This window comes from Oryzias latipes, chromosome 4 (genome assembly GCF_002234675.1).
Source record: "Oryzias latipes chromosome 4, ASM223467v1".
In the NCBI taxonomy this organism is placed as follows: domain Eukaryota; kingdom Metazoa; phylum Chordata; class Actinopteri; order Beloniformes; family Adrianichthyidae; genus Oryzias; species Oryzias latipes.
The window spans coordinates 29,486,428-29,511,761 of NC_019862.2; the positions used below are offsets into that span (position 1 = coordinate 29,486,428).

General features: G+C 40.8%; 1 protein-coding gene across 1 annotated transcript in view; it reads left to right on the forward strand.

The window, feature by feature from the left end:
- Nucleotides 1-2,559: 2,559 nt before the first annotated feature.
- Nucleotides 2,560-25,334, forward strand: part of LOC100125533 (retinoic acid receptor RXR-gamma-B) — a 37,724-nt gene continuing 14,949 nt past the window's right edge. The window contains exons 1-2 of the mRNA XM_004068342.4: nt 2,560-2,747; nt 25,062-25,303. Of these exons, the coding sequence (XP_004068390.1) occupies nt 2,717-2,747; nt 25,062-25,303 (273 nt within the window). The 5' untranslated portion in view covers nt 2,560-2,716. The remainder of the gene's footprint in view (nt 2,748-25,061; nt 25,304-25,334) is intronic.

Sequence of the window (25,334 nt, forward strand, 5' to 3'; positions counted from 1 at the left end):
GTCATTTCACGCATAGTTTTGGAGTGAAATACACAGGTGAGACGAGATGATGTTTCTCACTAGCATGACAGTGCAAAGAAGCAAGTGATAAAATAGCAATCAAAGAATAAAAATAGCAATAAAATAAGATGAAGAAAATAAAAGCAAAATATTATGTATATAATAATGTAATATGTCATCATATTTTTTGTTTTACTATGCTCTACTTGGTGTATTTACATGAAAATCTTGTGATTTTAGAGTGTGAATTGGCCTATTCATGGCCTTTGGCCCATTGGCAAGAATGTATAAATAAAATGAAAAGCAAAAAACAATCATGTAATCATGATCAAATTCCTGCTTTTAAATTCACAAACATTTGTTTATTTCAGTTGTTTTCGCCGGTTTTCGCCTCCTTCTCTTCCTGGTTCTCTGGGCCCAACCACCATCAGGGTCTTGGACGGCTCTGGCGTTTCTTCGTGGTCCTCGGTCATCCCAAGCCTGCATGGCGTCTCCGGCTCTGAAAGACTGTTTCACTAATAATTCTATCAACTATTTTGGATAAAATGAAAATGTATGTGTTCACAGAAAGGAAACAACAGATGAGAAAAAGCCACATACTGGTCATGGGATAATCTTAACCTAATAAGGTGTAAAAGAAGATGAACAAACAATGATTAATATGATTTGAATTGGGGTTTTTACTTAATTTGAAAACATCTGAGGATTTTTGGATGGCTTGACAGCTTCATCTCTGACATTTTCAAACACTTTACTGTTAAATGTTTGGTTGTTTCTATTAAGTTGTGGTGTTTGAAACACAACAGGCACAGGTTGAACATAAATATCACCAAATCTGGCAGGAAAAAAGGACAAACTTCGTTTTGCCGAAAGGGAACCGACTCACATTTCATCTTTTGTGTTTCAGATTGATGACCTCTGAGATGGATGATGTTCTGTAGTGTTGTGTGGCATTGTCTTATCCCGGCCTGAGCACTTATCATCTCAGGCTTATGTATGGAGCAGGGGGTAGGGGTTGTGGTGAGGAAGGCCCAGGAGGGTGTGATGGTGGCGGGGGGAGGTTGCAGCACCTCCTGATAAAGCGTGATGGGCTAATGACTATGGAGGCAGATGGAAAGAGCCACCTCCCATGACGACGCTGCCAAAGCCTCCGTCCTACAGCAAGGGACGGGTACAGCCAGAGACGAGGAGAAATTCAGTTTGAAATTGAAACTGCATCACCGTTTTGGAGAGCTTTCCGGTTTAAGGCAACCTGTGATGTTGAAGTTTTCTTAGCTGCACTGTGACTTGCAGAGCAGGTGGTCTATATGTTGGTTGAGCTTGGTTTAGGATTAAGCTTCAGGACATTGTTTGGAGGGAACAGGGCTGTGAATACAAAGGGATTAGCGGTTGCTTCACTAACTGGGAGTTTTGCATGTGTGTTCTGAAGTGGGGGGAGTCGTAATCTGAAACTGATGGATTGGATTATCACCAATTTAAGCATTTGATGTGATCAGGCAAAAAGAGGCTAACTCAAACATCCTGATGAAATAAAAAACAGGCGGATCAGGTGAGCAGCAGCTCATTTATCTTACAAAAATAAATAAAGAAATAACAAGGAGGTGTAAGTCACTATTTCAAGAAAAGCAAAGGTTTTTCCAGCGTTCTTGTTCCCACGTCCCCCTGCTCATGCACAGCAGTTAAAAAGGTCTTACTAAAATCATCTCAATGCCTTGAACCATGTGCCACCATTAGCAACAAACAAAGGGGGCTCTGACAAATGATCATTTTAATGTCCCTCTTTGACTTTAATGAATTTATATGCTATCTGACCTAATAGAGGCTGCAGCGGAGGGGATGGCGTGAGGCCACACCAAATGAAAAGCTTTGATTAGCGTGGAATGAGCCGGGGAAAAAAATGCCATTCATCTTGGTTAGGACCCTCCTGAGCTCCTTTATGGCTCCCAGTTACAAGGACAGTGGAGCTGGGGGGGTGCTTGTCCCATTAGCGGGCCAGCCCCAAATGGTCTGCTGAGTGGACAGCGGCCTGGCGTTGACCGAGCGTCTGCCTGCTCTGCGGTTCAAGACTGTGAATGCCTCAGCCCAGCTTGACTCCTGAATAACCTTCTGAGGTACCAGGAGCTTCACCCCTGCATGACCCTGCAATCTGAACAGGGCTGTGTGTGGGGAGGGGACTCCGGAGGGATGGGGGTACCCAGACTGAGACTAGCACTGACAACAAACAGATGGGGGGGGGGGGGGGGGTCCCCTCAAAGGAGCAAAGCAAGTAATTTAAAAAGGAAAACAACTAGTTTTTCCTGTTTGGGTTTATTCTTCTTATTGTTGCAGACATGAAAACACAAATTAAAAAGTACACTGTGAGAACTAGTAATAAAAATGATTACATGCAAATGTAACGTTCAGCAACTAATGAGTATAAGGAGGAAAATGGCTAAAAGTGGAGATTCCCGCCCTACACCAGCAGCAATCCTTCTCTGGGAAAACATTGCAACACGGTGTAGCTGCAGGGGAGATGTTTCGCCATGATTGCGCCGGAGCTTGATATGGACCACTGCTGTCATTGGGAGTAGAAGCCCTGTTCCGCCGCCCCCTCCCTCGCGGGGCCCCCGCGCGCTCAGCCGCCCGCCTCGCGGAGTTCAGTCGGGCTGGGAGAGGAATGCGCTGGGATGCGGAGCTGCGCCGTCCGTAGGAAATCCGCGCAAAAACCCCGCACACTATGGACAGCAGTGATCCATACTTGCACCTGAGTGAGTACGCTTTCCACGCATGTGCGCGGCGCCGCGCGGCAGCCGTTTCAGCCGGCAAAGCCACGGCGTTTTCCGAAGACTTCACTTTCCATGGCGTCTGTACTCTCTGCAAGCTGTGCGCGAAAAAGTGCTGGCGGACTTTACCCGGCAACTCCTGTCCGCAGAAACGGTTTGGGGTCTCCGGTAAACGGAGGTTTTCCTCAAAGCCTACGAGCAAACCTTCGTCCAACCTAGGCGATCGTGATTTTGGCGATCCGGCAAGGTCAGAGGTTGGCACTTTAATTGCGCTTATGTAATTTATGGTGCTTGTCGCGCGTCTCTTGCTAAACAGTTTGAGACAGAAGCAGAATTTATTGGTCTAGGATGGTCCGAGGAAGGAGTGCGCAGAAACGCGCGGAGGAATGGCGGCTGATAAACAAACTTAAAGCCTCCGAGGAACGGAGACGCGCGTCAGACGCGCCCCGATCCGGGCCGCTCTGCGCCTCTCAGCTCCATAACCGGGACACCCCTCACGCCGAACCCTCCTCATCCCTAACTTAATCCTCCAGCCTTAAAAGCAGCTGCTGCTTTAGTTTGGTTTAATGTTTTTAGTGACTTTAAAAAGCAACAACATGTGTTGTGAACCCACTTCGACTTTCTGCGTAAATAGTTGTTGTTTGAATCTCAATTTAAGTCTAATGCTCCTTTTGTCTTGCTGAGTCATGCATCACTTGTCATGTGATTCCTCCCTCCTCCCTTAATGACACATTTATTGCTGCTCTGCTGTAAAAATACACCACAAAATGAGGCTTTTGTGTGAGAAATTAAAGATATTAGAATCTAACAGGGACGCACATTATGGATAGATGTTCCAGAACATTTCCACCCCAAAAGAAAGCTTCTTTCGGAATCATCTCGATGGGAAAGTCTTCTGTGCAACAGAGCCGTAACCTCAGGGCTTCATGGTCTTTCTCATCTGTTAGTGATCAGCAGTGGCATCCCAGGATTTCAGCTATGTTCAACATATATGACATAAAGATAAACATCAGTTATGGTCACTAGCTATTTCCTAGAAATGGAATATTCTTAAATCAATCAACTTTTTTTTTTAAAACGCTTTTGTCATGAAAACCATTAAAAAATAAACAATATGGGTCTTTGCATGTTGGCTATATATCTTTTAACCTTTACTTATCCAGATTACGAACAATATTCTTAATTTCAAATGTGGCCTGGCAAAACGGCAAGACCTTTTATAGTATTTTGTAAAAGCAGCCACAGCAAAAATAGCTTTTAAAAAATTATTTTATGACATTTTCCAACATGTTTTGACCCTAAATGTAGTTTTTATGTTTCTAGACTTCATTTCGAAGCGCTAAGTTAAAACCCAGCTCATAAGAAAATTGATCTCAAGGCCGTTTCACACAGCCACTACGTACATTTTGCGCATATTGCATGGATGAAATTTGGTAATGCGTGAATATTCGTTTGAAAGAGTTAGAAAGGTTGTGGTCTTTACGTGGAAATTTACAAATGTATTACGATGACACGATGATGAACGTAGGAAACACTTATGAATCACGTATATCACGCATGGATCACAAAATGCCAAAAGTTTATACGTGGAAGATACACAAAATGTACGTAGAGGCTTCAGTCTCGTTGGCTTTTTTTTGGCGTCTGGCTTTCACTTATGATTTATTTGACGTCCCGGCTCCAACACAAGTTTATGGAAACAGCTATAGGTTAAGCCTGTGCCTTAAATCTGAAGCAGCCAGACTTTGTAATGTGCTTGAAGCTTAGGCATGTGGAGTCAAGAAAGTATTTGCTGATTGCATATGGATTGTTTCAAGATCCTCCTCAGCCTTTCCCCGCAGACGCCTTACATTTCGGGAGGCTTCACGCAGCCCTGCCTGGGGCTGAGGTGTAGAATCAGCATTTTTTCTTTCTCAGCACTTCAGCATTTTATATTTTCTGTCAGTGGAAGTGATTCTAGACAAGCCCGAGCGCCAATGTGCAACTTTTGCTGGTGAGAACTGATTTCAGGGAAGTCCTGAAAGAGAGAAAAAAGGTCGAAGGGAGGGAAACAAACAGAAAAGAAAGGCAGAGAGGGGTAACCCCAGTTAACCTGAACTCTCATCACCGGGCCGGGGTCAGAGTTCATCTGTGTGTGAGGCAGAGACGGAGCCACACTGCATCGCATCCACGCAGGCCTCCCAAATGCATATCTGACTGTATGAACATGTAACAAGAAAAATGCGGTGGTGACGACTGCTGCGTTAAAAGCTTTTTCCCAGTTACAGTTTCAGGAGCTTGCAGAATTAGATGAACCTCCCAGGTATGGAGGGTGTGGCTCTCTGTATTCGCTGAAACACCCGAGCCTGAGCCTGGGACCTTAGATTCCGTCTCCAAAACAGAACATGGGTTTTACTACTTTGTGTGTGTTTGTAAGTCAGCGTGAAACCCTGTTAAGCAGCTGCTGATTGTGAGACTAGGAACAAGAAAAAAACCAGGAGCTTAAAGAGTCAATTCTTTGGGCTAATTGCTTGCAATTAGTCATTAGTCATGAAGGTCAAAGCCTTGTTTTAATTCCAGCTTTAATCAAGTGGAGAACCTTGGAAGGCCCAAGGGCTGCATCCGGATTTGATCATGAGATGGATTAAGCAATTTCTTTTCTGTTATTGCAGTGACAGCAAGCAAACAGGCATGGATGCACGTGTTTTTCTTTGGCAGAAGTCGCATGGCGGTCATCAGAAATCACACAGCAGACGGCTGATAGAGAGCATGATGCAGTTTTCCCTTTTTATCTTCACCTGATACAATAAAACTGTTCAAACAAAGAGATGAATAATCTGCTTTGAAGACAAAATCCAATGCGATTTTTGTATTTTTAACATGTTTTTATTGCATTTTTCTGATGATGGAGGACATACAGTATATTAGCTTCAATTTGCATTTCTGAGTATTTCTGTGTTGAAATCGAACAGACAAAAACGGTTTGAATAAGGTCCTATTTGTGACATAGAAAACTATCTTCACTCCATTCTGATGCATTAATTTGCAGAAAGATTCCCGAACGTCTCTGTTTTCCTCTTCCAAGCTGGAATCTGGATCTAAACTGTATGACTGGATAATTACAATGATGCTCGCCATTTTTGTTGCACCGCTATTTTTCGGTTTGGGCTGTGAGGTAAGCTAGAAGGAGAGGGTGTAACAAAAAGAATGATGGGAAATGGGGGCGGACTTACTCTGCGCAAACAGTCCCACCCACAAAAATTTTTATGAATGAAGGAACTCCTGCCGCTCTGCAGAAACTATGTCCTAGAAAATGACAAGATTTCCTGTTATTTTGGATAAAAAAGTCGTAATCAGAATGAAAAGATCGCTGGGAACGCTTTGTAAATAGATAAAAAAATGATCTGAGTGGGACTTTAATATAAAAAAAACATTTAAACGAAGGTAAATAAATGCATAAACAGTACAGCGCCAGACAGCATTTCACAGTACCGCACATCAACATTTTGGGGCTATGAAGTCTGACTCTTTTATTCATCAAACAAACTAGAAAAAAAAAACTGTCCTTTTTTTTTTGCATTTGAAAAAAAACAAAATGTTTTCAGATCAATTAGGAACAATCTTACTCAGTGGTTGTAAGCAGAAAAACTAGTTTTGTTATTATAATCAACAGTTTAAAGCAAACGGCTGAAGACAAATGTTAAAATGAATGAAATATGCATTTAACCATGCGTTAATGGATCTGTATGTTCATACAGTTGGTTTTGACCGTCGACATAGGCAGGAACCGTAGTTCAGTCTAAAGCTACGTTCACACTGCCTTTGGCAACACGTGCTCAAGCAACCAATGAAAATGTTCGTGCGTTAAAGTTGACGTTCAAAACTCTCGTGTTCACACATAGCTCTGTACGTTTTTAAGACCATTTTCAGGCTTTAAGTAGCGGCATAACAATGAATCGATTCATCCAACCAGATCGATTGTCTGACTAAACCCAAATGGTCAAACTGTTTGAAGTTTTGGCTAAAGATGTCCTGGATCCAAGGCAAGGCAAGGCAAGGCAAGGCAAGTTTATTTGTATAGCACAATTCATACACAAAGTAATTCAAGGTGCTTCACAAAACAGAAAAATGCATTAAAATCACAATACATCATAGAAATAATCAACATAAAATTTACTTTAAAAGAAAAGAAAAAAAAAATTGAAAACTGATTTAAAAAGAAAGGAAGGAAAGGAAAGAAAAGTGCAGATAGGACCTTTCAGTCATATACACGGCTAAACAGAAATGTTTTAAGTCTAGATTTGAACATGAACACAGAAGACGCCTGTCTTACGCCTTCAGGGAGGCTGTTCCAGATTTTAGCTGCAGAATATTGAAACGCTGATTCCCCTTGTTTAGTTCTGACTCTGGGAATCAACAGGAGGCCGGCCCCTCAGGTCCTCAGAGTACGAGATGGTTCATATGGCACCAACATGTCAGAGATGTACTTTGGTGCTCGGCCATGGAGAGACTTGTACACAAGCAGAGCTGCTTTGAAGTCTATTCTTTGAGGTACAGGGAGCCAGTGCAGAGACCTGAGCACAGGACTAATGTGATCATACTTCCTGGTTCTGGTCAGGACTCGAGCAGCAGCATTCTGGATGTACTGAAGCTGTTTTACAGCTCGTTTGGAGGTTTCAGGTCGTTTCAGGTCAGTCAATCGGATTGAATCAGTTTGTCCAATATCGACTAAGAATCGTATTGGAAACCACAGATTGTGATATAAATCAAATTATTATTCAAATAAATCTTTACATCCCTGGCTTTAAGTACAAGACACATGGCCATTGAAAGTAAAGGTCAACCTTTGACCAATCAGGGACTCAGATTGGGTTGGGACATACGGATGGCATCCTTTTCAAAGCATGGAAGTGCCAACTGTTTGAAAATTGATCATGAAGAGGATATGAATTATTCCCGTTTCTATGACACCAAGTCTTTCATATATCAGAATAGAGTTGTGAAAGAAAAGCCTGGAGCAAGATTCACCAGAACCCCCTTTCTTGCTTGTTCCATGTGAACATCATTGGCGAAACATGCTACCAAGACCACTTGTCTAATGCTTTCTTGAACGTGCCTCACATGCCCAGTGTGCACGTAGCTGAAGTCAGACTTTTTCTATAGAAGTCCTGTAAATCACGCTTTTAACTAAAGAGATAAAAGGTTTGTATTTTTAAAAATTTCAGCTTTTTGTTTATAATAACTGATGATAAATCCTTATTTTAGTTGCTCTGTCAAATTTTTGCTGTTTTTAAAGCATTCCACTCAAACAGAACCCTTTGTCTAAAAATAGTCTTACAGATAAATGGTCTAATTTAGACAATTTCCCCCTCCCTTTGGGATGTGAAGTTTTTAGCCCACGTTAGAGTAATCAGCAGAGCAGGTAACCTGCAGGTCCCATGTACGTACAGTGAAGGTCTCCAGGTTGGATTTTATAAATCCACTGACCAGCTGCAGGAAAGCTCAATTAAAGGCTTCCCTTTACATGAAAAGTACAGCTGCAGCTGTGCACACAGAGTTCCACCTGTTACAGACTCACAAATGAATCCTTAAAAGGAAAAGGATCGGTAATCAAATCCACGTGTTTAACATTCATTTGATGTTGTCCTCATCAATCCAGGCGGAATTGCAATGTGTTATTTAGTTTGACTTTAAAAGATAATCTAAAAATGTTTGAAAGATTAGCCTTTTTTAATTAAACCAATTATGAGAATTTAGACATTCATTAAAAGACCACGGTGGTGCAGCGTGACTGAACCAAAGTTCAGCCTCCAAGCTCTTTTACAAAATCTTTTTTAGGGTTTTATGTGACGTCTTTACAGAATGAAATCATTCGGACCCTCACCAACATCAAGTACAGCGCTCTTCGTTAGCAGTTCCCAGTTTGGAGGAACACGTATGGCCACCTTTTTAAGCCTGTACTTTTTTAGGTGCTCAGACTGGACACACTTGGTTCGCTTAAAGTGAACCAGAGTTCGATTCCTCCGATAATCCGGAACAAATCTTCAGTCTGAATGCACCCAAGAGGAGCCTGATCTGGGACCAGAAACCGCTCTCTGACCCATCTTTCGAGGCGGTCTTGATACGATTCCAATCGGACTGAACTTCTGAGTTTCCTTAGTCTGATAAGTCTGTGCTCAGAGCAGAGCAACTAAACCCAAATGGCCACAGTAGCCGGACATTATGGGATGTGAACACAGTATGAATTTCTCCTTTGGGAGATTAACAAAGTTTCTATCTATCTATCTATTTGTCAAAAAAATGCCTACTAAAAAAGGAAGATAGCAGATTTTTTTTTAGGTCAAATCCATGTGTTCTTGTATGGTTTATGAAAATACATGATTCAGTGTTACTTTACTATACACTCTAATCATAAATAGAGTTTGCTGGCATCTACATTTATTGACAAAACATCCTGATTTAAAGTCAGTGTCAGTGGAAGATATCTATTCTACTCTGGGAATTGAACCTTTCTACACAACACTCTTTGTTAGTTGTCATAAATAATTTAATATATTGTCTTCCTCTATAGCAGATGAAATAGTATAGCTAAAAAAAAGAGCTTTTACATTCCTGAAATATATTTTTTCTGTTCTGTATCAGAACAGACGTGCGCTCACAAACTGACTGACTTTTGACTTTCTGACATTTTACATCAATTTTTTTCCAGACTGTATTTAAAAAAAGATCTTCAGCTGCTAACCTGGAAATGTCTTTGGATTTGTAACATACACCACCTCTGCCGATGTTTAAAAGCGCAGCATTAAGACAGTTTAAATACCCTTGAGAACTGGATTCCAATTAACCATCTTAGTGTCTGAAATATATCAGAGCTCTGTTTTAACAGAATGATGCTGATAGTCGTAAAAGATCCAGTTTATTGTGATGGCTGTATGAATTAAAATGAATATTTTATTACACAAAAATATCTGATATTTCATCTCATTTTATCACTATTGCAATGTTTTCTCCTATAGTGTAACTTTTAAGACCCTTCAGTTTTAGTTTAAATTTATTATCATGCTTTAAAAAATCCACAAATTAATCAACAAAATATTAACGTGGTTCCAAAGGACTCTCAATTATTCATTCTTTTTTGTTTTCAGCTTTACCAGACAGCTGTGCATATTTATTTTCACCAAGCTGCCAGATTTGGCTGCTAGGATGAAGTCAAAGGGCAGAAGAGGAAGGTTTCCTCCTGAGATGACAGCACACTGATTAGATTATTACAGGATCAGATTAAACATTTAAGATTCTACCCTAAATTTAGGCCTGCCAATTATCTTTCTCCCTGTCCATGACGCATGTGTGATTGCTAATTAGAGCTCCTAAGGTTAACTTCACATGTTTTATGTGGGCCATGACACACAATCATGGCACAGCATCCTTTTAGGAAGAATCACATGATTTAATTTTTTTCCCCTGAGAGATTTGGCAACCCTTGTGCTATCCTAGGCACTTTACCATTGGGAGTTGGGTCATCTAGACCCACTAGACAGTGCGCTGAAGCTTTTTTCTTCAATGATTTGTGATCTTCACTGGTGTCCATGGATTACTAAAAATCTTTCCCCCTTTGTCCACCTTTGTCATGGTAGGGAGAACACGTCAATGTAAGGGTGGGGTCATGTAAGATAGCACAATGGTTTTAAACATGACAGGGAAGCTTTGTAGTTCCTTATTCCTCAGTTACCTGCCAAGGTCCTGTCACCGAGAGGATGCAGCTACTGGTAGTGTGTTTAGATCCATAAACAAAGGTGATCCAGAGTTAGGCAGGAGTTCTGCAAAAGAACCCAGAGTCAATGCGTTCGTCACAACTGCTCTTACAGGTGGAAACAGGCTTTTTTGCAGGCAAAACATGGGCAAAACTGTAAAAGGCTTATATCATACAAAATCAACTTTTTGAGCTCTTAAGTGTTTTATCTGCACTGCCAGCACGACTAGAGTGTGGCGTAAGGACGCTGTTTGACAGCATCACCTGGACGTCATGTGTGCAACTTCCGCTGTTGTCACACCTGTGCTCCCCTTAACCCTTTAACACCACAGCTGTCGCCGTCGACAGCTAAATAAGACACAGTCTTTGTCAAACTGTAAATCTTTGACTGTTTATGCTATTAATGTGAATCATATGTTTCTCACATGGAGAAAAACAGGTCAACCCCTCAAACAGGTGTATGTGACTAAAAGTCGCTTGCTGGAATCCATGCCGCAGAAAGCTTCTTCAGCTTTCAGTGTTGTGTTTTAATGCATTGTGTAAATATTTGATGGACTGACAGGAGTTTTTTAGAAGATTCAGCTGCAACTAAATGTTTTTTTTTGTCATGGTAAATAAATAACATGATCACATGGTAAAAAAAAGATTTGATTTTCTTCTATCCCAACATAAGATTATTATTATTTTTTGAAATCCATTTCTGAAGACCTCTAACAATGATCAATGACTGCTGTTTCTATGCTCCTCTCAGGATTTGTCAGGTATTGTTCCCCCGCTGCCTTTAGGGTATATTTTTGGTCTGTGTGTGCATCTGGGTTTTCACTCTGCTGTTTGCTTTCTTGGCCACCCCACAACATTTACAAGAAGACAATTCCTGACATCCTGGAATGCCATTGAACACAAACAGTCATGCTGAACACAAGAAATTGAACATGCGTGGGTCACATGCTGTCATGTTTACATATACATATACATATCTGTGCCTTGTCCTTCTCTATCTGTTTAACTCTGAACACTTGTCCTTTCCTGTTATCTCTCTGTCTGCTGTCTGTCATGCTTCATCCTTCTCCCAGTGCTCACGCTGATGACTTTCTGTCTTCCTGGGGAGGAGTGGGAGGTGTCGATGCGAGCTCTCCTGAGCACATGCTGTTGTTTTGCGTGCTGTGGCTTAACTGTCTGCAAATGCTGGTGATTTTATCTGTCCGACAACAGTCGGCGCAGCCCTTTTTTCATGTGGACTGTTGTTTAGAGGAGCACGTTACACTCATAGGTTAGATGTAGAATGCAGAGCAATTTACTGAAAACTCAAAAAACACCTTTTGCAAAACACCTGTTTGTTTATTGATGATGGAGGAGCATCTTTCTGTGATTTCCCCTCTAAAAGCACAACTGGGCTTATGAGGCCTTTGTGTTTCATCATGTTTTGAGCAAAAACGATGGTTGAGCTTAAAGCTTTCATATTGAGAAGACAGTATTGTGCGCTTCACTTAGATACTAGCTCTTCTACTAGATGTTTGGTCTGCAGAATCTCAAATATCTGCTTCATTTATCAAGCGTGAAATCTCACTTTGTTGCAAATGATTCCAGTAAATTACAATCTGTCATTGAAATCAGGGTTTCTACTTACTTGCAAGTGAATCTTGGTGTGGTTCAGCACAATGGCCAATGCAAGTCCAGTGGACCAAAGAGCAGAAGTGAAAAACTAGGTTCAAACCACCCTTCACAATGTACGTTCAAGCACCCACTTCCAATGAAACATCTTTGTAAATGCTTGTTTTGGGCTTCTGCTTTAAAAACTCTCATGTTCACACGTAGCAACACAAATTTCTACGACCATTTTCGGGACCTATACAAAGCAATTGAATGTGGCCAGGTAAACCAGGTCAAACGTTGACCAATTGGAAACTCAGATTTGGTAGCGGTAGCTGAGAAAACAGTTTGAAATGTGAAAATAACAAACTCAGAGCGTAGCTGGTTTTTCTGGTGAATCCAGGCATGGCGATGAGCCTGACAATGTCTGCGTTTGATGTCAAATTAAGATAAACCAAGGCCACTCCCCTGACATGATGGTAATCTATTTCCGTTATTGCAAGGATGCTAGCAGAGAATGGAACCCATTTTGCATTAGGCCTCCCCAACTGTTGGTGGCAGGCAAGCGCTAGTAAACAGTACAAAAAGAAGCCCCTCCTTGCTTGTCCAGTGTGAACACCATCAGCTAAATGCGCGTCCTTGAAACTGAATCAAACGCCAGGTGTGTCCGTAGCTAAGCAAAGTGACTCAGATTGCTTTTCAGATATGAGCACATAGCCTACAGTGAAAATTGGAATTTTTTACGATGAGAGAGGATCAAAGTCACTTATCATATTATGGAATATGATATGCAATATAGCCCAAAATAAAACGCTTTTGTAAATGTTTAATATTTTCAGAAGGCCTGATCTGATCAGTGTGAATTTAAATCAAATAGATCAGTTTTTCTCTCTTGTTTGAGCCAAGTCTATAGGAATATCATGATGTGAAATCACTCAAATGGAAGAAACCACTAGTACTGTTATAAAGCGTCTGTTGGGATACGGGCTATAGCTTATCCTGACACAGAGGAGCTCCAGGATGAGCTGACATGATGGTTATTTGTGCTGACATTTGCTATATTTTTGTTATTCACCTTTTGCCAAAGTCAGATTTTTCTTTGGATATTGTTTTAAAGTCCCACTCTGATCCTATTTTGGTCTATTTTCAAAGTGTTCCCAGTGGTCTTTTAATGATGATTAGGCCGTTTTTAGCCCAAATCATAGTTTCTACAGAGCAGCGGGAGTTCATTAGAAATTCACCTCTGAGTTGTGGCCACTGGAGCAACTCTGCCCCTGCTTCCCATTATCCATCTGTTTACCCACTCTCTCCTGCCGGCTTACAGACCCTTTCACCCACAACCCAACATTAGCGCGGCAACAAAAACGGCAAACAATATCAGAGCTATGCAGCTTTACAGTTCTGATCCAGATTCCAGCTCAGACGAGGAAAACAAAGACAAACATGGATCTATTTTTCTGACAGTGGAGGATCAGAATGGAGTGGAGAACTTGTGGTCCTCAGATGGCAGCACCTATATGCCACCACTACAATCTTTTTCAAACTGCATTTTTTTGTCTGCTCCTGATGACAACAATTTGAATAAAGAAATATTTTATTGTCTTAGTGACCCAGAACTAAACTGAAGTTACTTAATTCAGTTGTGGAATACACAGTATATCTAATTGTGCGGCGAGAAGATTTCATTTTGTGTGTTTGTCTGTATCATTGACATAAACCTCTGTACCCCCTCTAACCCTGCTAACAGATAAAGTCTGTTTCCAGGAACTAATTTGAGTTACCTCACCTCCAACTGGGTGGATGCTGTGATTTGCATTGGGGTTTTTCTGTCTGTTTGCTCTTCTGGACTGCTTGGTCAGCCTGTTCTGTTGTAGCTCTTCTTGTTCAAACGTTTTCATCACATGAAAAACAATCTTTATCTCTCGCCGTCTTTGCCCTGACCTCCGTATTGATCCTCTCAGTTGCGCTCCACATGGTCGGTGAGGAAGCAGGATAGGTGGCCTGCAAGTTGGAAAAGTCGTGTTAAAATATATTTTACAATTGTAGATCCCCCCCCACCCCTTAAATATGTGTAAATGTGACAATCACATGTCACATGTTTCTCTAGACGGACATGCAGGAAATTTGACCAGAAATGTATTTTTACTTTTAGAATTGACTGTTGACCGTCGATTTTTTTCACATTTAAGCAACTAATGCATGATTGAAATGATCTAAAATGCTTCCCTGACTCTATAAAGCAAGCATTATTGTGGCTGCTAAGCCTCAGTTGGTTTCGGAAGGTTATGTAACTCTAGATAACAGTGCAGCACATCCTCATCTGCTCTTAGAATCTTTGCCTTCTTTTAAAGAACATTTGCATTTCGACCAAAAAAAGTCCAAATTTTGCTTTGTTGGGGATGAGGTGAAGGGAAGCAGGACGCTCCCCTCTCCCTCCCTCCCTCCATCCATCCATCCCTCCTTTGCTCCTTAACACCCCTCCGTTTTGCTCTCATCTCCTCCTCCCTGTCCTCCCACCTTTTTGACAGCTGGCCTGCTGAGCTGTAGTACTTATCCAGGGATAAGAGGATTTACTGACACAATTGATCAAACATCAATCTCATTTAGTATAAAAAAAATAAAAAGAACTTTGACAGGCTGTGGTTCTGCGATGGAGCGCATAAAAAATAGACATAGAAGCGTAGTCTTTTTCGAGCTATCTGACTGTTGGCATGGTGTGTGCGTGAGGGCTTACAGCTCGCTGTGGAGATCTGGACCGGCACTGAGAAGATTTCTTAATTACATGTCCGCTGCATCTAATGAGCTCCGCTGACGGTCTATCCGATTGCTTTAAGAAGCACATTTACAGCTCTGTGGGCTGCACACATGTTCTGGAAGAAAAAACGTGTCGTTTGGACTTTTCAGAAGAGGTTGGAAATAAACATAATGATTATTCTGTGAGTCATTCGAAGCTGCAGATGTTGATTGCCCAAAAGCAGCTTTTTGTTCCTGTGTGGGAGTTGAACCTGCAGTTGCTTGAATCATCTCTTGCTGTATTTCTGAGGGTCTTCAGATGCTGGGGGTCCGAAGGAGCTGCACTTCAGCCAACCTGTTGACCTGTTGCTCTTTATCCATTCATCCATCTTCAACACAGGAGGAGGATTTTTCTGAAAGAAGGCAGAATCATATTTGCATAGATTTTGTTAAAACGAACCATGGAGTTTAATTTGGTTAAAGATTTAGTCTTTTGGCCCTTTGAAATTATGATTCCAGGAGCTTTTTTAGAGACAGTTATTGCAGCAGCAAAGATCATTTGTAGGATTTTCAGGCTTTTTTAGTGCAGTTTTTCTTGTTCAATACAAGATTTTAAGGGGTCATAACCTGCTAATCCCTCAAGTTTGGTTTAAAGTCCCACTGTGATCATCTTTGGATCTATTTTTAAAGCATCCCCAGTGGTCTTTAAATCATGATGATGCCGGTTTTAAAAACAAACCTGTGTCGTTTTCCTTGGACATGATTTCTGCAGAGCGGCAGGACGTTATCAGAAATTCACCTCTGAGTTGTGGGCGAGACAGTTGGAGACAGTTGGCATGGCGCAACCCTGCCCCCCTTCTCTTTCTGGTTGCTGAAAGCTCTCTGTTTACATGCCTCCCATTTTCATCAGTTTTTTTTTTTTTTTTTAAGAATTGTGTAATAATTAAAATGTTAATCTGTCATGATACTGCTCATTTTACACTTCAGTTTTTATCTGCAATTTTTTTCTGTCCAACAGCAGAACAGATTTATTTCTACTATTTGGGTTCTGTTTTTCATTTTAGGTAGACAAATCAGGTCTGTATTTGTTTTCAGTTGTGGGGCGGACAGAACGGGGAGCGAGAAAGTCATAGGGATAGAAAAGGAAGTTGAAGGAGCAAAGATAGTAAAACCAAAATATTGGATACAAAGAGAATACATTTTTAAATCGACAACAAACGTTTCTTGTTGAGGCTTAATGTGGTCAATGTCATAAATAATTAGGGATGCGAAAAGAAAAATTGCAATAGTCTTTTTGCTCATACTGGTATCGATTTCGAAAGCTTCCCAAAAAATGTTTAAATCATTTACCGGTATTTATAAGCAAACGTAATTGAATCGGTTTGTTTAAAAGGGGCCCAAGTCCAAGAGGTTTGTTTTTCCAGGAAATGATTTGAATTAGGGTTGTGCCGATACCATCGTGATGGGTGACTGACATCCCGATGGAGAGACACCATCGTGATGCCACGCCCCCGCCACGCTGCGAGTGCGAGTCGACACCATAAGCCGCGGTTACATGTGAAAAATATATTGACCGGATCAATGGTCGGATTAGAATCCAACCGTGTACATGGTTCCAGAAAAATGTTTTCAGAATATAACAAACGTTCACATGGGTCACACTTTCGGTCGGAATAAATCATTCGCACATGCGCAGTAGGGTTTGAAAAACCGGAAGCGGATATCAGTTCCGCCAGGCGGGTATTTTTTTCTCAAACTTTATTGAATGTAACAATTCAATACAAAACAATGTTGCCGAGCGGCTATATACATTGATATGTCAGCTCGGTAATATACAAGATGATCTTCTAAACATGCTTTTAATAGTGTTACGATTATTATGAAACGCCTGTTCGCTCATCGTTTTATTTTTAAGCCGTGTGGTCATTGATTTTTCTGTTGAAAAACAGAGCCGGAAAGAAGCCAGAATTAGCAGTATGCTTACACGGGCTAACAACATTAGCTTTGGGTGGCGCTGCAATCTGCATCTTGGCTGCATGTAAACATGTGGGAATAACATCAGCCTTTATTTAGTCGGGACACGACTGGAAACACAAATCCACGTGATTGTTTGAACGATTTCTAAGGACTGAGCGGCCTTTCTGCTTTAAAGCTTACACCGCCCCAAAGCGCTGTGTGTGTGCTCACGATCCTCTGCTCAGACACACACTTTTAGACCCGGTTCTGAGTTCGGTAGCCCGTTCCCCTAGAGCTGCGGAACGGATCGCAGTTCTAAATCTCCCACATACCACTCATGTAACAAAGCACCCCCCTCTTCCACTCAAACACAAAGCTGTAAGTCCGCACTAGTTAAGTGCGGGAGCGGACCATTTCTTTTCTAGTTTGTTTGTTACTTTTTTTGTCAAAGTCACTTCCCTCAGTTTATACTGGATAATCGCGGATGAATCATTAGTTGGGAAATAAAATAAATAAAGTAATAAAGGAAAATGACGAATAGCAATTATATAAGACCGAAATATTAAAAATAGCCCCCCCCCCGACGATATCATCGTCCATCCCGATGGTTGACAGCAAACATCGTCAACGGCCAATTTAAGCGACATCGCCCAACCCTAATTTGAATTGCATAGCTTAAAGGGAGGCTACACCAAATGATTAACACTTTACCCAGATTTAGTACCAGTTCATAGCTTACAAATGCTATAATATGAAGCACTTCACTTTTATGATTTCAGAGGACTAGCAAACTAAAGTCTCTGGACTTGGGCCCTTCTTGAATTAAACAGGGGCGCTGCCATATTGGATAACTAGTGCTGCCATCTACGGGATAAAGCTAAACCCATGCAAGAGAGGCCCAAGTCCAGGAATTTAGCACTTAATGCATTTTAAATGTCAAGCATAGTTAATACATTACGATGGACTTGGGACTTTTTTTGCACATAATCAGATGGCTTTTCCCTTGAAGACCATAGAACATATAATATCTCTACTTTGAAAAATTTTCGACTTGGGCCCCTTTTGTACTAACCGATTCAATTATGTCTTACTTTAGTGCGACACTTCTGACCACTAGTTGGCAGCGCACTGATCCTCTCTCAGTAGCTCTGCACCAAAAAAACCCAAAATATATTAAAAAAACACCAAATATGATGACACCAATTAAATGAAGTAAAAACCTAAAAATTATGAAAATTTTATTGCATTTTAATCATCATTCATGAGTCTAGTGTAATACATTTATTTGATCACAATGCATTGTGGTCTATATTTGCCAGTCTAGTGACCATCGATTCACACAGTAGTATTTCACAGAAACTGGGAAAGCTGTAGCTCTACAAAAAGGCTAACACCCAGTATAATGGACTACGTATGCAGAAGCCATTTGCTAAATTCATGAAATACATCCCAGCAGTGTTGGAAATGTTTATTTTCTTAACCGTACCTAAATAACCATATTAGCTAAAGCAGAATCAAGCTTTGGTTTTTTTGGTTTTGGGGCAGCCGTGGTGCAGCGGTGGGGTGGTCGACCTCTGATCAAAAGTTTGCAGGTTTGATTCCCGCCTTGCCTGCCCATGTGTCGAAGTGTCCCTGGGCAAGACACTGAACCCCACCTTGCCTGTGACTGTTAAGCGCTTTGGGTCTTTAAGGAAAGCACTATACAAGAATAGGCCATTTACCATTTACAGTGAAAACCAGACGACGTTGAAAGTTGTAAAGACTTTCATAATTGATCAAAATAAAAGAGAATTTGCTTTGGTAAAAATAACTTGTATGTGAGATACAGTAATGTTCTGATAAGGCAATAAAATGTGTTTATACAATTTAATTCATGTGAAATGGTTGTTAGGATCCAGACAACGTTTTTCAAAGTCCCACTCGTTAAAAACTGTGATGTATTGTCTTTAAGCAGTCTTGGGAGATGTTGTGATATCATATCGTGACACGTGTATCATCAGACTCTTACTGATACACAGGCCTATAAATAGCCGCTGTGTGCACAATATAGTACATTCTCCTTAAATGAAACAGTTGACTTTGCAGTACTAACATTTACTATGATGTTAATCTTGCATTGATACGGCTGGATGGTGTATTTTTTAATGTTTTTAATCAAATTGAATTTACATAGTTATACAGAGGAGTTGTGCAGGCCTTTTTCATGCTTAATTAAAAGATTTGAAAAGAGATTCAGCTTTAGTTAAACCGTTGAGCTCATGCAGTCTGTACTGCATTTTTAAAAAATCAATGTGGGATGTCCCTGAGCACATCTGTAAAGTTTTCTTTTCTCAGACAAAAAATTGATATACTTGTCACGCAAATTATCCTTTCTGTCATTTATCAGTGGAATTTAGTTATCGGTAATGCAGCTAACCCCAGTCTAATCTTTGACCTGTAACGATTTGCGACGCAGTGTTTGCCCTGTAGAGTGGAAACAAGAAACTTTTACATTACAGGTGTGCTTAAGGTAAGTTATGTACTTCTACATATAAAAAAAATGTGAGTTTAGTGACTTTGCTGTGAAAAGTTGCTTTGATACATGAACACACCCGTAACCCTTGTGATATCCTAGGCACTTTAACATTGGGAGTTGGGTCATCTAGACCCACTAGACAGTGCTCTGAACCTTTTGTCTTCAATGATTTGTGATCTTCACTGGTGTCCATGGATTACATGAAATCTTTCCACCTTTATCCACCTTTGTCATGGTAGGGAGAACACGTCAATGTAAGGTTGGGGTCATCTAAGATGGCACAAGGGTTAAACTGATCCCAGATTGGTGATTTTGTGCTGCTGCTCTGCTGCTGCAGTCATTTGTGGGCACCTTCACGCCATCTTAGCTGCTGCAGGCAGGAAACTCTTTGGAACGTGGCTCAGGAGTTTGGCAAGAGGCGACCTTTGCTTGGCGACGCCGGTGGTCAAAGGTGCCCTTCACTGCTCGGCGTGTTTGTTTGTCTTCAGATAGATGCCGAAGCGTCGCATTGCGCACAGGCGGACAGGGAACGCAGGAAACAAAACTGCTCAGAAAAGATCTGGCTAATTATTTCTCAAATCTAGAAGTGAAGTATCTCTGTGATCAGTTGATCTCGTTCTGGCAGCAGAAAGTTCATTTACATAAAGCGGGAAGGAGAATGGCTGCTTTCTTACAAACACATTGTCTACTTTATCCCTTTAATGTCACACTGTTTTAGTTTAGATACTTTGTTCTCTGTTCCTGCCACTGTTTGTCTTCAGGTGAAGTACCTGCAGCCTAACGTACCTCTTAACTGCCGCTTGATTCAGTTTGAAACAGTGGGAAAGCCAACATTAAGTCTACATTTTTAGAATGTGGGTCATCATCGTGATGTGTAATTTGTATTTTAATAAGAGCAGACAAAAAATCATAGATTTGATTTGAAAGGAAAAGGAAATAAAATGCCAAAACACTCAAACATACGTCACAAAATGAACAGAAGACTTTTGTTTTTCTGTCCGTCTGCTCCCTTCAGGGGGCGTCACAGCAAATCTGCCCAGGATTCACTCATGGGATTTGGTTTCAGTTCTGACAGCAGTTGACCCATGAAAAACACTGACTGTGTACAAGAACTGGACTGAGTGACTCCTCCCCCTTGGCGTTCCAAACAAAAGTCTTTCTATTGGTCAGAATAACCATTCTTGATCTGATATTCTTTTAACATGTTCCATATAATCCTCTTTTTAAGTGTTTTTTTCTGTAGTTTAAGTTATTCAAGTTATAAACTCACCTATCAGATGCCTCAATGAAAGTAGGTGGAGCCTGCTGGCCCCCACGTCCAACGGTCAACTTATTTGATGGACAAATTTGTTTTCAAGTGGTAGGGGGAGTAGTTGCCATGGAAACTTTGAATCAGACCGATTCAAACCAATCACTGCTTACTGACAAAGTCCATATTGAAAAAAAAAGGCGACTGAATTGACTTCATTTTTGTTGGAGTGTTTGTTCGAGTGATGTCACACTCACATACAGTCAAAGGGGAGACCACCATGGAGCGCCCCCACATGGCCAAAGTTACGGTGCAATGGTTCAGCAAAGAACAAAAACTGTTTTTAGATACCAATAGCATCTAGAAACTAACAGTATCTAAATATAGTATCCCCCCGCCCTGACCATAATTCTCACACCTCATCCAAGAGTTGGAAGCATGACAGTAGAGGAAATGTCTCATTGCATCGTCACTTTTTCTCTTCTATTTTTGTAACTGAAGAAGTGACAGAGATTAAGTTAGTGATCGAAACCAAAATGTTCATTTCCAGCAAATGTGTTCTTTTTTAGTTAAATCTGTATTGTTTTTTTTATTCAAAAGCACAGTTTGATCAGAATTCTCGTCTAAGTAGGAGGGACTCGGCGGGAGAACAGATCTAGTAGATCTTTTTGCACCTGACAGGGAGTTTACCCGGCATGTAAGGGGGGGGGGGGGGGGGGGGGGGGGTAGTGCACAGACACAGTACAAGCTGTACAGCGATCATCTGTTGCATAACACTGTTCAGCGGTTAACATGTGCTCCAGCATTCCCGCCTTTAACATTCAATCAGAGAAGCACTTTTTGTTCCTGTTCTGTTTGATGCTGACAACAACAAAAAAAGAAGCACAAACCGTGTTCTTGTGTTTCTCACACAATCTGTCAACTCTGGAGGAAAAACGGTGCGGTTGGATTTTTTTTTAAAGTCCCCTCATAAAGAACTGGAGGAAGAAAGAGGGTAAAAAAAGAGGGCGGAGGCTTTAGTCTCAGCACTAAACAGGAAGTTGCACAACATCTGTTCCTTGGCATACGGAGAGGGACTGAGTGACCAGCTGTGTTTTTAAGTGTCAAACAGAAACTCTGTGTGTCCAGTTTGAAGACAATCATCCCAGCTTTACTCTTCGTTGCATTTGCCAAACACATTTCTGGAAGTTTCTGTTCCCTTTATGCCCACGGAGGTTAACCATCATTTCAAAATGTTCGCAAAAGTTTAGACAGGCCTGAAAAGGGAATCCCTTTGGCACATTTGGCAGTAAAAAGGAGACACAAATGGCATCCAAATTATGTTTGTGAACTTTTTGCGGTATTCAGGCAAAGGGAAAAAAACACAAGTTTCCTGGGAAAACTGCTGTCCTTTGGGGATGAAAAACTGCACAGAATTGTTTTTTTGTTTGAAAATGTTTGTCATTTGTATTTTTAAGTTCTGTAAATGTATCCAAACTATCCCAACAAGACTGATAATGCATGCTTTTGTGCTTTTGAAGCCAAATATATTATTTTGCTGGCTAAGATCCTTTATTGAACGTTATTGAACTTTATTGGACCCTCTGTAACTGAGCTGTGGTTTCAGGAGTCAAGATGTTGTCTGCCCTAATTTAAATAATTTACAGAACCATGTAATCAGAAAAATAGAATATCATTTTATCCATAATAGATTTAACCAATCTGCAAAATACTGTGCAGGTAAAAGTAGTCAACTATTTCTGGTGGAGGAAAGAAACACATTAGAGCATTTTTGCAGCTTTATACAAAAAAAAAAACGGATATTTTTTTAATGAATTGTCTGATCCTTGTCGTTAAAGAGCGTCTTAAACTTGTGCAAATAGGTCAGATGCTGTTATAAAATAGTAAACAGCAACTCCATTTTCTGACATCATGAAAAATATATTAAATATTAATTGAAAAACATTTTAATTGACAATATTTATTTTTGGTTAGAGAAGCAAAAGATTAGATAAAGATCACCTCTGAGGAGCGAGTTGATCCAGATTGCATTTCTTAATGTAGCCCTCTTAAATATAAACTGTTCTCATGATTATTACAAAATAGAAATTCACAGTGAAACGATAACTGAGCTCTTGTGTGTTAAGGCCGTGTCCCACAGCCGCTACGCACATGTTGTGCATGTTGGACGGATGAAAATTGGTCATATGTGAATTTACGTGGAAAGAGTGAGAAAAGTTGTGGTCTTTACATGAAATTTTCCCAGAAGTATCACGTTTGAAACACGTTAAAACCACGGAAGAAGTACGAATAAACCATGCGAAGAACGCGTAAATCAACATAAAAGCCAAACCATGCCCAAAATGTGTGCGTCACTTACGTAATTTTACTGTGATATGTTCGCCGTATACGCAATAGGACAGGTATACATTGGTGGTCCATGCGTGAAAAGGCTGATAGACATACGTGGAGCGTTCGTGGAAAGACACATCAGCATCTCGCATAAATTAGTTGTGTATGATTTATGTAATAATTGCATATAAAGTACGCAAAATTTGAAACAGCTCAGAACTGAATTCACGTTAAGACCCGTCGACCCAAACCCTTGACGGACATCTGTGCACATCGATGAATGACAAATGCAAGATACACTTATGAATGGCGTAGATCACGCATGGATCACGGAAGACAGAAATGTCACGTGGAAAATGCACAAAATGTGGCTACGTGACACGGTCTTTAACCTTTAAGTGGACCGATGACCCGACACCTGCGGTGCCGGATGCCGGACGAGCAGTGACCCACAAGTTGAAGCCTTTGCGGGCAGGTCCAGATGGTTGTGGTGGCATGTTCGTCCGGAGTGTGTGTCTCTGAAATGCAGCTAAACTCATTTGCTTGAGTCAGAAACATGAGTCCAGTGATGTGCGTCCATGCGGCAAAGGCCGCCGGCGTTTGCATCGTACAGTAGACGCCCATTTTAGAACGTACATAAGATGATGATGGCATTTGCTAAAATTTGTCTTCACAGCTACGGCACGTGCATGAAATTACACACCATGCCCCGTTAGCCAGCTGACTGAAGGCTGCTCTAAATAGGTCATCTATGTAAATGCCAGCCTGTCAGTTTACATCAATAAATTCAAAGGCTGCACCCTGTGACCAGAATCACACGGGCCTCATTTTGTGGAGCACTGAGAGCAGATTTAAACTACATGTCTGGCTGAAAGGGTTTGTGTTGTTTTTGTTTGGAATGATTTTGTTGAATTCTAGAAATTCTAAGCCACTTTCCAGGAAAGTTGAAATCTCTTAAATTGAAATAATCTCCTGAAAAAAATTATTCTAACATCTGGAGAAATGTCTGCTGCAATATAACATAACAATTAACTTTTTACATTTTTGTCTTAAACATTTATCTTAAGAGTCAATTTTGACTCCTATGAATTTCATTTGCGTAACTTCAGAAATTTATTGTGAACGCCTGTTTTTCAGGGATTTTTTCCCCTCTCTGACACTTGGAGTAATAGGATTTAATTCAGATTATTTAATTTTAAATAGTTCTCTTTTATCTTTTTTATTTGTTGCTTTGAAACAAACTTGGTTTAGTTCAGTCAGAATTAGTTGAAGACATTTTTGGAAATCTCTATAGAAATAAACTATAAAAAACTACATTTTTAGGAAGAGTATTAAGGACATTTTTTTCATATTCGTTATTCACTACTTTAGTTCTGTGCAAATTCTTGTAAAATGAAGACAAGCTTGTAAAGGTTTTGTAATGTTTTTTCTTTTCTTTTTGCTGCACCTAAAATACATTTCAATATTGAGTATACTAAGCTAAAATAAGTCAGATTATTTATTTAAAGAAATTATATTTATTTTCTGATAAAGGCAGGTGCTAATAGCAGAGTAGTTGATACCTGTTTGAACACAAATGTGCAAAAAATTGCTTTAAATGTGACGACAGCAAAGTTGTAGAAGTTTTGACTTCAAAAGCCCAAAAAGCCTAAAAAGAATCACAAATGTTTTTTTTTTGTTCTAAATGCTGCAATGTCAGTATCTAACTTTCTGGTTTTAGAAGATAACAGAAGCTAAACAGCTGCACATGGGGCTAACCTTGGAATAAATTTAAATTCTGTGATAACTGGCGTGTTAATTGACCAGAAACGTCAGTGGGATTAAATCATATGCAGGTATGACCATGGCTGTAGCTTCCTGAAAACTTCCTTTTTGTCTTCTAGTTTTTACTCTAAAAGACTTTGATGCTGCCGTTCTGGAGATCTAAAAAAGTTTTCACTTTTCATCCCACAAATCAGTGTTGGCTCCTCAAGCTTACATGGGGCTAAAACTGAACACTCGACTTAGAGCATCCCTGCCTTCATCCCTCCTGTTCCTGAAGGTCACGCTGGGGATGTGAACTTCAGCAGATGCTTGTCTCACACCTCTCCCGTTTGCAAATGAACTCTGACAAAAACAGATTTGTGTGGCTGATGTTTTAAACCTTTTGCCGTCAACTCATTTTTCTGTTTTGACTGTTTACATCTCCTTCTTCAGACTCTTCAGGGCCGATGAGTGCAGCGCACGCACATCCTCCTCCCCCTCCTATGGGTGGCATGGTGGGCCACCCATCGGTCATCAGCACCTCCAGGCCGATCCAGTCCCCCATGTCCAGCTTGGGCCTGCCGATGAACGGGCTGGCCTCTCCGTATCCCGTCATCACGTCGTCTCTGGGATCGCCCTCTGTGTCGCTGCAGTCCACCCCCAGCATGAACTTCCGACAGCTCAGCAGTCCACAGGTGAGGGAACGTGGAAGAATCAAACTCAAAT